Source organism: Podarcis filfolensis, assembly GCF_964270895.1.
Source record: "Podarcis filfolensis genome assembly, chromosome: 3".
Taxonomy (NCBI): Eukaryota; Metazoa; Chordata; class Lepidosauria; order Squamata; family Lacertidae; genus Podarcis; species Podarcis filfolensis.
In genome coordinates, this window is record NC_139606.1 from 111371213 (window position 1) to 111386747 (window position 15535).

A 15535-nucleotide genomic window follows, 5' to 3' on the forward strand; every position below is an offset into this window, starting at 1 on the left:
GATGCTGGGATGGAACCAGGGACCTTTGACATGTGATGAAGGTGCTCTATGAATGAGTGGGCGCCCTTCCCCAAATTTTGATGCAGTTGTTGTAAGTTGGGCAATTGGGAATGGGTGCTCTTGTCAATGGAGAACAGCCTCACTCTTCTGAACAGCCCTCTGCGTCCCAGAGGTATGCAGGAGCTGAGATGGACGGAGGGGTGGTGGAGACGGAGAACAGCAGCCTGCAGCGTTGAAACTGCTCTGACATACGTGCCTCCCATTCCCTTTGCCCCCAGCTCTTTGTACCGTGCAACATTATTTAACACAGTTGCACCCTTCTGTCTGGCAGGTCAGTTAGTTTTGATGGATGAAACATTGATTAAAAATCTGGCCAGCAAGTTCTGTCTGCCTTTCTCTTTGATCAAGAGACTGGTTCTTAGTTCAGATTTCTCCTCTCCCTCCTTTACACCTCCCTAGCTGATTTCCTACAGTCTTCTTCTCCTTCTTTTGGTTTTGATTCAACCGTTCTGAGAGTTATATTTTTTAAGAATAAAGTGCCAGCTGCCCTTTCTTAAACCTGGAGAACCAAGGTGCAAGATAGCATTGCTAACTCTCCCTCGAACTTCGTTTTGTCTTTCAACACCTCCAGCGCTTCCCATTTATCTCCTGTGCTTTTTCGTTCCATTAGTTTATCACCTTGGATTTCACCCTTTGCTTCCCTTTGACTTCACTTCAGCCTCTCCATATATTCCCCCTCCCCCCTCTGCCTCAGCCTGGATTGTTAAATCTTCCCTCCTAGCTAGACTTTTGACTCGAAGCCTATGCCAGCCTTTTCTATCACACATATTTATTTAGAACATCTATACCCCACGACAGCCCTGAAACCACTGGCTGAGAGAATGTTTTAAACTGTTTTTGAAATATGTATCTATCATTGATGTGCTTGCTATGCTGGGCTCCTTCGGGAGGAGAGGTGGGATTTAAATACAGTGGTACCTCGGGTTACATACGCTTCAGGTTACACACGCTTCAGGTTACAGACTCCGCTAACCCAGAAATAGTACCTCGGGTTAAGAACTTTGCTTCAGGATGAGAACAGAAATCGTGCAGCGGTGGCGCAGCAGCAGGAGGAGGCCCCATTAGCTAAAGTGGTGCTTCAGGTTAAGAACAGACCTCCAGAACGAATTAAGTTATTAATCCGAGGTACCACTGTATAATGAATAAAATAAATAATAACATAGCTGTTACCCCACACAGGGAAGCTGGTGGCAAATTTCCACAGTTTATACATTTCTAAAACACTTAGGGTAGAATGCAGCGTCTGCTGTGATGAGCACACCGTGTGCACAAGCATTTTAGCTTACCAGATGGAATGATCCCTATCTCCTCTCCGCTGCATTGAATCACAGAATTGTAGAGTTGGAATGGACCCCAGGGGTCATCTAGTCCAACCCCCTGCAATGCAGGAATCTCAGCTAAAGCATCCATGACAGATGGCCATCCAATCTCTGCTTTCAAACCTTCAATGAAGGAGAGTCCACAACCTCCCGAAGGAGTCCGTTCCACTGGCAAACAGCTCTTATTGTCAAAATGTTCTTCCTGATGTTTAGTTAGAATCTGCTTTAGTGTAACTTGGAACCATTGGTTTGAGTCTTACCCCGTGGAGCAGCAGAAACCAAGCTTGCTTCATCTTCATGTGACAACCCTTGAGATATTTGAAGATGGCCTCTCAGTCTCCTCTTTTCCACGCTAAACATACCCAGCTCCGTCAACCGCTCCTCATAAGGCTTGGCTTCCAGCCCCTTGATCATCTTGCTTGCTATCCTCTGCACAGTTTCCAGCTTGTCAATTGTAGTGCCCGGAATTGGACACAGTATTCCAGGTGTGGTTTGACCAAGTCAGAATAGAGTGGTTCTATTACTTCCCTTGGGACACGGGTGGCGCTGTGGTGTAAAGCACAGAGCCTAGGGCTTGCCGATCGGAAGGTCGGCAGTTCGAATCCCCGTGACGGGGTGAGCTCCCGTTGCTTGGTCCCTGTTCCTGCCCACCTAGCAGTTCTAAAGCACGTCAAAGTGCAAGTAGATAAATAGGTACCACTCCGGCAGGAAGGTAAACGGCGTTTCCGTGCGCTGCTCTGGTTCGCCAGAAGCGGCTTAGTCATGCCGGCCACATGACCCGGAAGCTGTACGCCGGCTCCCTCGGCTAATAAAGTAAGATGAGCGCCGCAATCCCAGCGTCGGCCACGACTGGACCTAACAGTCAGGGGTCCCTTTACCTATTACTTTCCTTGATTGGGACACTGGACGTCTGTTGATGCAGCCTAGAATAGCATCAGCTTTTTTTGCTGGTGAATCCATTCTTGACTCATGTTAAGCTTGTGGTCTACTAAGACCCCTATATCCTTTTCACATGTAGTACTGGCAAGCCCGTCCTATATTTGTACATCTGGTTCTTCCTGCCTAAATGTAGAACCTGACATTTGTCCCTATAGAAATTCATTTTGTTAGCTCGTGCCCAGTTCTCCATGCTGTTTTGGGGGGGTCTTGAGACCCCTCAGCAGCTATATGGGATGAATGCTGGGGTATTTCCACTTAGTACCCTGTAGTTATGACCCTAGATTGGTTCTCTGGGCAATCTACATGCTTGCCAGTGCAGCATGTTTTCTTCCCTTCCAGAGCCAACTTAAGAATAGAAAGAAGGTTCTTGTTTTCGGGTTTCTTTTTTCAAAAAAGATCTTCGTTACAATGCCAATGACAAGGCCAATCTATAATGCAAATAAATACAGTATTTCTTTGTTGGAAGTCTCCATGCTCCCATTGTGTTAACTGTGTGTGCAAGTTGCAGACAGATAAGGATCGATTAATCCTCACACAGCTTCATTGCGGTGGCAGTCAAATCATTAGAAAACCTCCTCTCTCTTTTACCAACAACTCACAAGTTCATCATTTAACCGGAAAGCTCCACTTAGAAACTGATTGAATGGTTATTCCTGCAAGATGGCAGCTTGCCTGCACTGCTTGGGTGATGGCCAGACTATTCAGGCATCTCATGGTCCCAAATGTGGACTAACCCTTATTCCAGCAAGGCTGGGGATTTATAGCTGGATTGGTAGGCACCACCCTGTTTTATGGGGGATATTCCTCTTATTTCAAATGTGGGGAATATTTGGCTTACTCCAGACATTGCTGAACTACAACTCCCAATATCCCTGGCCATTGGCTGTGCTGGCTGTATATTAGGAGAAATTCACACTAAAATGTTGGCAAATCTTTATGGTGATGATTATTTTTTTTTGTGTGTGTGGAAATGTGGAGAACTGAATTTACAACTGGAGATACGCAGAACCAAGAGAAGTCAAACTTTATAAATTCATCTACTCCAAAGCTTGAGTGTTTCGGTACCTGCATCAGATCATCCTCCTGTAACACAGCCAGTTTCTCTATTGATTTGTGGCAGCGGGTGCAACCTTGGTTGACCTCTGTGCACAAATAATTGAGACGTGACATGGCTGGATCACTTGCTCTGCTCTTCAGTGTCGCCTAATTGTAAACAAGTAAATAAAACTACCTTGGAAAGTGGTGGGCTCTCATTCACTGGATGTTTTTAAGCAGAGGTTAGATGGCCAGCTGTCGGGGAGTCTTTAGCTGTGATTCCTGCATTTTGAGGGTTTGTGCTTGTTGAAGTAAGAATAGCAAAATTGCATCTGAGACGCTCAAATCATATATATGACTGACATAAGGTTACCAGATGTCTCCTTTTCCCGGGGGCAGTCCCTGGATTTACAAATCTGTCCCCGTTGAAAATCCATTGAAGTTGAAAAGTGTCCCTGGATTCATTGAAAAAAATCTGGTAATAATAATAATAATAATAATAATAATAATAATAATAATAATAATAAATTTATTATTTATACCCTGCCCATCTGGCTGGGTTTCCCCAGCCACTCTGGTAACCTTAGACTGACACCCTTCTTTGGAAATTAAACCAATGTCCAGACTTTAACATTCAAAAACTTTACTTGCAGAAACTTATAGATGAATTAAAACATGATATTTACAGTCATATGCTTCTCCAAGGATGGGCTTACAGCCTCTTCTTTCAGCTTCCAAACAACTGCATTTTCCTCTCTTTCCAGAGCTCAGCACTCAAGCCTTCTGTATCTCTGTAAGGCCATGCCTTGCAGCTCCTATAAGGGATTTCCACTTTCCCCTTCTCCCGCAGCTTTGCTTTCTTTCTTTCAAGCAAAGAAAAAGCACTACAACGCTCTATTCAACTTAGCAGTGTTCACAGTGGAGTCATCTTGCTTCACAAAAAAATGGAGTCTCTCCTCCACCAGATACCTCCCAATTGACCAATGTTATCTAATGACATGGGAACTACTAGAGAACTCTCTAGAATTCAGTTGCCAACCAATCAAATTTAAACACGTAGTAATGCATACATGACCCGGAAGCTGTACGCCGGCTCCCTTGGCCAATAAAGCGAGATGAGCACCGCAACCCCAGAGTCGGTCATGACTGGACCTAATAGTCAGGGGTCCCTTTACCTTTACCTAATGCATACAAGCATTTCCAGTTTCAGTGACTTAAATCACTATACTTAACAGAGCTGGATGATCCTTGGGGTCTCTTCCAACTCTGCAATTCTATGATTCTTTGAAAGCACATTTAATATTAGCAGTGCTTTAGAGACCAGCAGCCAAAACACTGATCTCTGCCCAAAGCAGCTGCAAATCTATTATACAATCTGTTATACAACACAGCGTACTTGTGGCCATACTAGTTACGGATCTCTCTCTCTGTCTCTTTATGTTTGCTCTAGTCAAATTAATACAGTTTCTTCCTCTGTGCCCTTTGTTTGCTGAGGTTTTTGGAAACCGGATCTCAGGCATCTAGTTTGTTTTGGCCAAGATAAAGGTTACGTTACCAGGGGCTGGTGGCACAGGGAAGAAAAGGACGTCCTCTGGCATCAGAAGAGGGGTTGAGCTGCACTGCCAGCCTGCCCAGCAGGAAACAATATGCCAACTTGGCTGACCACGTTTGTTGTTGAGATTGCAGATTCCGCTTAGAAGCAGAAGTAGCCTTTCCCCACCAATGCTGTCCTACTGTGCCAAATGAGTGATTGCTTCAGGGTACAACAGAACTATGTCTGCTGGGGAGATTCCTATGGAGTCCTGAAGTGCCTGTCCTCAAGATACTGATGTACTGCTCTTCCTCTCTCTCCCCCATCATGTTCTTGGCTGTTCTTGCACGTCACTGGGAAATTGCTGGGGGAGACGGCAGCCAGCCAGGTTTTCTCTGATAGAGGATGGATGACAAATGGGAGGCAACTTCCAAGACTGGGCAAATACATAGGTTTCTCCACTTGTGCCAATTCTAATTGAGGGGAGAGAGAGGGAGGGAGGGAGGGAGAAGGCATCTTTTCCCTTTATTTTTCATTCAGCAGTGCTGCAAGCAAAGTCAGCCCTCATCCGCACTAAACAACAAATCACAATTCGCTCTTCTTCTAAAGGAAAATATGGCACAAACGATCCAGTCGGGTCATTCGCAAAGAGTGAGACATAAGTAATTATTGTGATAGTCGTGTATTATTTTGCTGCATTTTATCACGTGCACCGCCTTCATGTTGTATGTGAGTGGGCGGTAGAGAAATACTTTTATAAATAAAACAAGCTAATGAAGTGAAGACTCCAGTGAGCTCATAGCATCATTCCATGGAGCAGTCTGCCTGCTGCATCCAAGCATGCTTTATCACTCTGGAATATTGCGTTCAGCCCAGTGCAAAGGAGCAGCAGAATTGGGAGGAGGGTCCCCATTTTTGTCTCTAGATGTCACAGGAGTGTGCCAGTCACACTAGTGTACCAGTCAGTAAACACGGAGTCATTAGCAAAAACACAACTTCCACAGACTTGGTTGAATGTCAGGCCTAATGAGCAGAGCACCTCATTCCTGGTGGTCGTCTTCCATGAAACTCAGCTGCTGAAACTGAAAGTCCGCGCCTCCTCACCAGGGTTTTCCCCAAGCAACCAGAGACTGTGCTTGCATATCAGACAGCCTCTCCTCCACCCTCTTCATGCCTCTTCTGGTTCTGGGAGACAAGGGGGGAGGGGAATGATCGCAGCAAGAGGGGGAGACACCCATGCCACTAGATGAATCACTGTCCTGATATGGTCTCCTCCCTGTCTTTCGGCATATTCACAGGGATGTCTTGTGCTGTTGTTGTTGTTGTTTAGTCGTTTAGTCGTGTCCGACTCTTTGTGACCCCATGGACCAGAGCATGCCAGGCACTCCTGTCTTCCACTGCCTCCTGCAGTTTGGTCAAACTCATGCTGGTAGGTTCGAGAACACTGTCCAACCATCTCGTCCTCTGTCATCCTCTTCTCCTTGTGCCCTCCATCTATCCCAACATCAGGGTCTTTTCCAGGGAGTCTTCTCTTCTCATGAGGTGGCCAAAGTATTGGAGCCTCAGCTTCACGATCTGTCCTTCCAGTGAGTACTCAGGGCTGATTTCCTTCAGAATGGATCGGTTTGATCTTCTTGCAGTCCATGGGACTCTCAAGGGTCTCCTCCAGCACCAGAATTCAAAAGCATCAATTCTTCGGCGATCAGCCTTCTTTATGGTCCAGCTCTCACTTCCATACATCACTACTGAGAAAACCATAGCTTTAACAATACAGACCTTTGTTGGCAAGGTAATGTCTCTGCTTTTTAAGATGCTGTCTAGGTTTGTCATTGCTTTCCTTCCAAGAAGCAGGCGTCTTTTAATTTCGTGACTGCTGTCACCATCTGTAGTGATCATGGAGCCCAAGAAAGTAAAATTTCTCACTGCCTCCATTTCTTCCCTTTCTATTTGCCAGGAGGTGATGGGCCCAGTCTTGTGCTGAGAGATGCATTAGTCCAGCTCTTTTGGGGGCAAGCTATTCTGCTTTACTTACTTATTTACTTACTCATTACATTCATATCCTGCCTTTCTTTCATTTCATGTTTACAGCAGCTCATGCTCAGCCGAGAGAGAGAGAGAGAGAGAGAGAGAGAGAGAGAGAGAGAGAGAGAGACTCTGGCCCAAGATCACCACAGGAGCTTCATAGTGATTTGAACCTGGGTTTCCCAAATCCCAGTCAAACACTATAAACTTAGCCTTCCCTAATCTGATGTCATCAAGACATTCATTAGACTACACTTCCCATTGTCCCAGACCGTTGGCCATGCTGTCTAGGGCTGATGGGAGTTGTAGTCAGAAAACCTGGAAGATCCCAGGTTGGGAAAGAATGCTGTAGCTTTACCACACTGACTTTTCCTCTCTCACACTCTGAAATTAAACCATTTAGGGTAGACGGGTGCAGTGGCGGACCTTGGGGGGCGGTCTCAAAATTCAGCAGTGCCCTGTGCTATGCCAAAACTCAATGCCCCTCGCCTCTCAGTTTCCGTTCTACCTCACAGTTCTGGTGGCTCCTGCAGTGCCCCAGAGGCTCTGCACCCAGTGCGACCGAACCGGTTGTGTGCCTCTGAATCTGCCACTGGTGGGTGGAGTTGTGAGCCTGCAGTTTTCAAAGTCTCCAGTTTAAAATTGTGCCTGAGCTGTCAGAAAACATGTGCCTATGAAACTTAGCATACTGAGGCAGACCATTGATTCATCATGTCCAGTACTGTTTAATCCAGCTCTCGAGTATTTCCCTTTTGCTGCTAGTTGAGATCATTTCATCAGGAGAGGCCAGGGATTGAGCCAGATCTTCCTCATCCAAAGCAAAGTGTACTACCACTGAACCATCCCCTCTTCCAAAGTCTGAGGAAGCATTCCTCTGGTACAAAAATTTGGGTCTCCCTCTGCCCTGCTAAACACACACACACACACACACACACACACACAAGTCTGATTTTTTTCAGGGTCAGCCTTAGGGAAATGCATCTGATTTCCTAGAGTGCTATTATAACGGAGTTGTCGTTAAACATTTTCCTGTCAGGATTTCCCTCAGGGAGATTTTCTGCTTCCAATTTCCTCTTCACTTAAAAAAATTGGCTTCAGGTCGCTTGGCGGTGACAGGAATTAGATGTGTTTATAATACAACGGAGAATTGCTTTACATTGTTATTGATTTGGCCTGTCTCTCCTGTCAGCTTTGGGGGCAGGGGGGTGGAAATTCTGTATTCCTTGGCCTCCTCCCTCAGTTACGTCTTCCGTAAGAGCATAATGGTAGCCATTTTGGGCCGCACCAAGAAGCCATGTAAATCCATCAGTTTTCAGTTCAGCAGAGAAATTGTTTTCAAAGTGTGTCCCAGACTCTTGACATCCTCAAGAGTAGCTGTCAAGGGCCACCATGTCCTAGGATGGCCCTCTGGTGGTATTGTAAGCTGTGGGGATCAGGCCCACCCACTTCAACCTCTGATTTTGTGTATTCACCTAGCGGCAAATGTCTATAAGCCGCCTGCCAAGTTAAATGCCCCAGAGGGAATTGTGGGAGAAATCCCAATGCCTATCGCAGGACTTTGTTTTTTTAGCAGAACTTTCATGCACAAAACCCTGCTTTCTCAAAGCATTGTTTTTGCAGCAGGCTAATATATATGCTGGGATGCGGGTGGCGCTGTGGGTTAAACCACAGAGCCTAGGGCTTGCCGATCAGAAGGTCGGCGGTTCGAATCCCTGCGACGGGCTGAGCTCCCTTTGCTTGGTCCCTGCTCCTGCCCACCTAGCAGTTTGAAAGCACAAAGTGCAAGTAGATAAATAGGTACCGCTCCAGCAGGAAGGTAAACAGCGTTTCCGTGCGCTGCTCTGGTTCGCCAGAAGCGGCTTAGTCATGCTGGCCACATGACCTGGAAGCTGTACGCCAGCTCCCTCGGCCAATAAAGCGAGATGAGCGCCCCAACCCCAGAGTCGTCCGCGACGGGACCTAATGGTCAGGGGTCCCTTTACGTTTAATATATATGCTGGTAATGGAGAACAACATATTTGTTGTTGCTATTGATAAACAGTCAGGAGTGAGAAAACGTTGCCAATCAATTGCAAATCATCCAGAGGTTTATTAGGAAATCTCTGTCCTAGGAATAAATGCCCTAGAGTCCTCTGCTGTTGTGCGGCAGACACACACATGTTGCTTAGCAGGCAAGTCAGTCTGGAAATTGTCCCCTGAAGGCAGAAAGTTTGCCTTTAGGAAATATTGCTAAAAATAGTAGCTCTAATAAGCACTATTATTAGCTTAGCCTAGAGGATACAAAGGCATAAAAGCAAGTTGCTAAGACCTTAAGGTCTACATCTGAAAGAAAATCTTGCGGACTTTTTTAAAGAAAGAGATGGGGCTATTTGGGGAGGGGGGGCATCTCCAGCCACCAACAGAATCAGGATATCCAAGCACAGTGGTGGACCAAAGATTTTACCAAAGAAAGTAGCAGGAATTGACCAGCAAAGGCTGCCACTTAACAGTGAGAAAAATTATTATCTCTCAGGATCAGCTTGCTCATCCACAGCAAACAAACCATTGTTTACAGACCCTCCAAGTGTCCCTATTTTTCAGGGACAGTCCCGGATTTACAGAAGCCATCCTGGTTTCTGATTTGATCCCGGAATGTCCTGCTTTTCCTTAGGACGTCCCTATTTTCATTGGAGAAATGTTGGAGGGTATGGAGTTATGCAACCCCTTAGCCAAGGAGATAAGTAACTATACCACCTTTAGAAGATATCTAAACACTACTACTAATAATATATAATAATTTATTCTTTATACCCCACCCATTTGGCTGGGTTTCCCCAGCCACTCTGGGCAGCTTCCAACTGAATATTAAAAACAATACAGCATCAGACATTAAAATCTTCCCTAAACAGGGCTGCCTTCAGTTGTCTTTAAAATGGTTGTTTATTGCCTTGACATCTGCTGAGAGGGCATTCCACAGGGCAGGTGCCACTACCGAGAAGGCCCTCTGCCTGGTTCCCTGTAACCTCACTTCTCGCAGGAAGGGAACCGCCAGAAGGCCCTCGGTGCTGGACCTCAGTGTCTGGGCTGGATGATGGGGGTGGAGATGTTCCTTCAAGTATACAGGACCGAGGCCATTTACGGCTTTAAAGGTCAGCACCAACACTTTGAATTGTGCTCGGAAACGTATTGGGAGCCAATGAAGATCTTTCAGGATAATGTTTTATTATGTTTTTGTGCATGTTGGAAGCCACCCAGAGTGACTGGGGCAACCCAGTCAAATGAGTGGGATATAAATTTTAAAAATATTACGACCACAGTCGTACCTTGGATCCCGAACACCTTGCAACTTGAACATCTTGGCTCCTGAACTCCACAAACCCAGAAGTGAGTGTTCCTGTTTGCGAACGTTCTTTGGAAGCCGAACATCCAACATGGCTTCCGATTGAGTGCAGGAAACTCCTGCAGCCAATCGGAAATGGCGCCTTGGTTGTCAAACGTTTTCGGAAGTCGGAACAACCAAGGCACGACTGTAGTACTACTAATATGGAGGAACAGGATGTTCCTGTTTTCATTGGAGAAATGTTTGGGGGCATGAGTTTATTAAATCATGTGCAAACCAGCCCGAAATAATTGTGCATAGTGCTGCAGTCTTAATTAAGCTTTGACTTAGAAACTGAGCATTTGTTGCCTATTCTTGTTCCTTTTCTTTCTCCTAGCAGCAACCCACCTCTGGTGGAAGGAGGAAGTTGATTTGCCTCAAACTAAAGTGCTTTCGTCTGAAATGCATGCTGGGGCCTGAAATTCTTTGGCTACTTTAAAATGTGATGTTGGGGAGAAAAAGGGACTTTGCAGGTAGAATGACTCACACAAGGAATGTATTATTTGTTCTGGCTTTTGTGGCATGAAAAGAAATATGTATATAAAAAATACATATTACATTGTGCTGGAATGAGATGAATGTTCCGCTGCCAGGGGGATTAGCAAATAAGGAGGAAAGAAAGAAAAAAAAAACAGTGTAGGAAAAGAAAAAGGGGGAGTCTTAGCGCAGGAGTGGGCAGCCTTCACAGATCTTCATCTTTTTTACTAGCACCCCAAGAGGTACTGAGCAGAGGCAGGTGCAGAAGAAATGGTGTGAAAGAACAAAATGCCTCTGAGCACATTCGGAGGCTAGGAATTTGTTTTCAGTACCAGAATTGAACTGAGCTCCTACGGTCCTTTCCCACAATGTTTCACACTCCTGTTTAGTGTTCTTCATTTAAGCAACCTAATTTAAGGGGGGAAGAGTCGGTTTGCTGTTGCGATTGTAAGGAGCCAGGAACCTTTGCTGATCTACTGCAAATCACCCACCGATCTAACTTCTGCCCATCCCTGCCTCAGAGATTCCTCTGCCAAAGCCATTGTATATTATTTGACTTCTTCCCTGTTAACACGGATGTATGTTCCTTTGCAAAAAATGTGTATATTTGGCCAAATACACACACACACACACAGTGGTACCTCAGGTTACATATGTTTCATGTTACATACGCTTCAGGTTACAGACTCCGCTAACCCAGAAATAGTGCTTCAGGTTAAGAACTTTGCTTCAGGATGAGAACAGAAATCGTGCTCCGGTAGCGCGGCAGCAGCAGGAGGCCCCATTAGCTAAAGTGGTGTTTCAGGTTAAGAACAGTTTCAGGTTAAGAACAGACCTCCGGAACGAATTAAGTACTTAACCCGAGGTACCACTGTATACAAATGTGTCTATAAGGAAAAATTCGCACTAAAATGCTGATGAATTTTCATGGGGATTTTTTAAAAAAAGTATTCCCTCCTCCCTGCTCCCCCCCCCCAAAAAAAAACCCCTCATGTGGAAATGTGGAGATCTGAATTCAGGATTGGGGAAAAAGAGAAACTGAAGGAATTTGAAACAGACAGATTCTCCCACTCCTTGTTGGGCTACCACTTGCGGTCTGAAACAGTAAGCGAGGCATAGCCTTACCATCTCAGTGAGAACTAAGTTGAATAGGCCATTTTAAAACACATTCTAATGCAAACACTCCACTTAATGTTCAACAAGGGCTGGCCCTTGTGCACACTGGTATTTGTATACTGGCATTGCTGTTTCAAAGGTTGCAGAGTGCTGGGATGAAAATGCTAGCTTTATAGGAGCCATTGCATGGGCACAAATATGCTTTCCAATGTTATGTCCACCATGTTGGGCTCCTGAACCGTTTTTGATGGCCTCTTTGTGACGACCATCACATTTAACTTGGTCTTAAACCTCGTTCTTCAGAAGTTGGAATGTCTCTGAATATTCCGTCACAACAATACAAACACAACAGGTAGGCTAATATATAATAGAGAATATATAATAGAATAATGATATTCAATGATATTCAAACTGTAGGAATAAGCCAATCAAAGTTCATATGTACAATATAACAGAGTGGTAGCGAGGACTGTCAAGCCGTGTGTTCAAAACAGATGTCTTAAGGACAGTCTCACAATAGTCTTTCAAAGGAAGAAAGTCTCTCAATAGTCTTTCAAAAGTTTCAACGGAAGACGTCTCAAAAGCCTCAAAAGGAATGATACTACTGTTTCGTAATAGTCTTCATCAGCTGGAAATAAGATACAAGGCATACAGCTGATGAATGATAACTGTAAAAAATCACATTTAACTTGGTCTTAAACCTCAGTCTTCAGAAGTTGGAATGTCTCTGAATATTCCATGGCAATAAGACAATCAATAGCTGTGTGGGCAAAAGTTCAGTTAACTTGAAAGTGGCAAATGACTGTGAGCCCTCAACCAACCTCTCTAGCATGGTTTGCAAATCAAATGTAAAATGGCCACAGGATTTGGGGTGCCCCTGTTAAACTATCCTACCCTTTAGTACTGCTCTCTTGCCTTTTTCTTAGTATTGCAATGTCTTCCCTCCTTATGAGGACTGTGTATACTACTTCCTGTATTAGGTTTCTGTGACCTCAAAAATAAAACCCTGATCTTGCAAAGCCAGTTGCACTTCCATCCCGTTGAAATCAGAATTTCAATGGCTCTGGACCATAATACCTTAAAACGGCTCAGGACCGCAATACCTCAAGGACTGCCTCTCCCCATATAAACCATCCTGGACTCTGTGTTCATCATCTGAGGACCTTCTTTTGTGTGTCTACTCCACCTGAGGTCCAGAGGGTGGCAACACGAGGACGGGCCTTTTCTGTGCTGGCTCCCCATTTGTGGAATTCTCTCTCCACGAAGGTTTGCCTGGTGCCTTCGTTATATATTTTTAGGCGCCAGTCAAAAATGTTCCTCTTCAACCAGGCCTTTGGCTGATTAATATTCCACAGCCTTTTAATATGTCCCTGTGGGAAGGGGGGGTATTGTTGTTTCGCTGCTTTGTTTTAATTATTTACTTGTGTTTTTGTCTTGTATTTTATTCTGTGAACCGCCCTGAGATCTTATGCTGAAGGACAGTACATTAATTTCATAAATAAAATAGAAATCAGTAAGACATGTTAATTGCAACGAGTTTGATTTCAGTGGGACTTAAAACATGATTTAACTATCTCTAGATTTGGACTAGAGATTTTTGCTCCCTTTGCTTGTCATCTTCTTGATATGACCGAGAATCTTACAGGAACTTACAGAGACAGTTGGTTGCCCTGGGACAGCCTAGCATCCCAAGGGCGCAATTACAAGGTGATTGAATTAAACATATACTCAGAGTATGTACATGCCCAGTGGGCTTTGCAGCGAGGAGCTAGAAGTGGTTGGGGAAACTGTTCGTCTTGATGAGCGTGGTGCACATTCCGCTATTAAATAGTTTTTGGTTTTCTACAAAGGTTCCCATTAGGATGCCAACAAGGGCAGATGGGAACGTCTGCTCTCCGAGCGTCAATGACCAGGCCTCCTCACCTTCTCAGCAGCCTGAAGCGGTGGTTAATGGCCTCAAGGTAACACGCCTTGCTGTGTTTGGCATGTAGGTGCCAAATCTCCCATCTGTATGTTCTGTGACCATCCGTGATCCATTGCACCAAAGCATCAGCGTTTCTCAGAGGGAAGATACGATACGCCACATATGCTGCTTCCATCTCCCCGTCTCACCCATAATCTACTACTTGTCTCTACTTGGGCTGTCAGCTGGTGAGACTTCTTCTTTAGCAGGGGTGAGGAACCTGTGTGGCCCTCCAGATGTTGTGATCAGGGATGATAGGAGTTGTGGTCTTGCAACATCTGTAGGGCCACCTTTGACCAGCAGAACGGAAATAGCTACATTTTCAGAAGTCCTGTGAGACCTGCCTAACTCTCATCAGAGCACTCTGTGGACTTCTTCCTGGCCCCATTCACACAATCGTGTTTTAGACTGAGTTGTGGATGGTGTGGTCCTCCTAGCTAAGAACATACAAAATGTATCTGCTGGATTGGACCAAAGGTCCATCTAGTCCAGACTTGGGTCTCCAGCTGTTTTCAGGCTACATCCCATCATCCTGTACCACTGGTCTTGCTAGCTAGGGATGATGGGAGTTGTAGTCTGAAAACAGCTGGAGACCCAAGTTTGGGAAACACTTTTCTAGTCTGACATTCCATTTCCAGTAGTAACTGTGAGCATTCAGATCCCTCTGAGACACTCAAAAGCAGGGCATTAAATAACAAGACTTCCTGAGCTGTCTGCCCCCATCATCAGATAATAATATGAGTGTTTCTGAACATGGAAGTCCTGTTAAGCAGTTGTGGTGAAGAGTCACAGATAGGCCCATCCACCATGGATTTCTCTAACTTTATTTTTAAAAGCCATTGAACTTGAAACCATCACCATATCTTGTGGCAGTGAAATCCATAAGTTAATTATGTGTTTTGTGTCAATTAGTACTTCCTTTTGCCTGTCTTGAATCTTATACGAGTCTTTGGGTGACCTCAAGATCTGCTGTCATGAGACCGGAGGGGGGGGGGAAATGTTTTGATGCTGTTCACAATTTTATTACTTATAACTTGTTCTTTGCCCTTTCTGGCGGGAAAAGTGCCCAAATTCCACAACAATTTTGATTTTCTCTTTGTGCTGTGACAAGTAGTTGAATCTCAGTAGGTGCCCCTTTTTGGAAAGGTTGTTGTCCACCATAAGAAGTAGTGGGACATCTGTCCTGCTCTCAGTTTGGAACGTCCTCTTCCATAAAATGCAATTGACAGAAGGTCGGCGGTTCGAATCCCCGCGACGGGGTGAGCTCCCGTTGCTCAGTCCCTGCTCCTGCCAACCTAGCAGTTCGAAAGCACGTCAAAGTGCAAGTAGATAAATAGGTACCGCTCTGGCGGGAAGGTAAACGGCGTTTCCGTGTGCTGCTCTGGTTCTCCAGAAGCGGCTTAGTCATGCTGGCCACATGACCCAGAAGCTGTACACCGGCTCCCTCGGCCAATAAAGCGAGATGAGTGCCGCAACCCCAGAGTCGGGTCACGACTGGACCTAATGGTCAGGGGTCCCTTTACCTTTACCTATGTGTTATGGGGATGGGGTTTTTGCAGGAAATTGTCCCTTTGAAGGCAGCTTTAGAGATTCATCATTTGCATCCTCTGAAAAAGACAAGGAACATTTCCAGGTAGCAAAGACTTTCTCCCATATTTTCCATGCAACTCAGAAAAAATAGGTTAATATTTTATGATCTGATAAAATATTTATGA

At 45.1% G+C, this 15535-nt stretch overlaps 1 protein-coding gene across 6 annotated transcripts in view; it reads left to right on the top strand.

Moving 5' to 3' along the window:
• Nucleotides 1–15535, top strand: part of CCDC85A (coiled-coil domain containing 85A) — a 154204-nt gene that overhangs the window by 123735 nt on the left and 14934 nt on the right. For 2 of the 6 annotated variants that reach the window (XR_014545841.1, XM_083605335.1), the window contains exon 4: nucleotides 13708–13818. The exons of 3 other annotated variants lie outside the window; for them this stretch is intronic. Coding sequence is in view for 2 of the 3 variants with exons in the window: in XM_083605335.1 (XP_083461461.1) it covers nucleotides 13708–13818 (111 nt within the window). In the remaining variant the exon portion in view is untranslated. Of the gene's footprint in view, nucleotides 1–13707; nucleotides 13819–15535 lie in introns of those variants that run through there. One more of the 6 variants, XM_083605340.1, reaches the window with a different exon arrangement.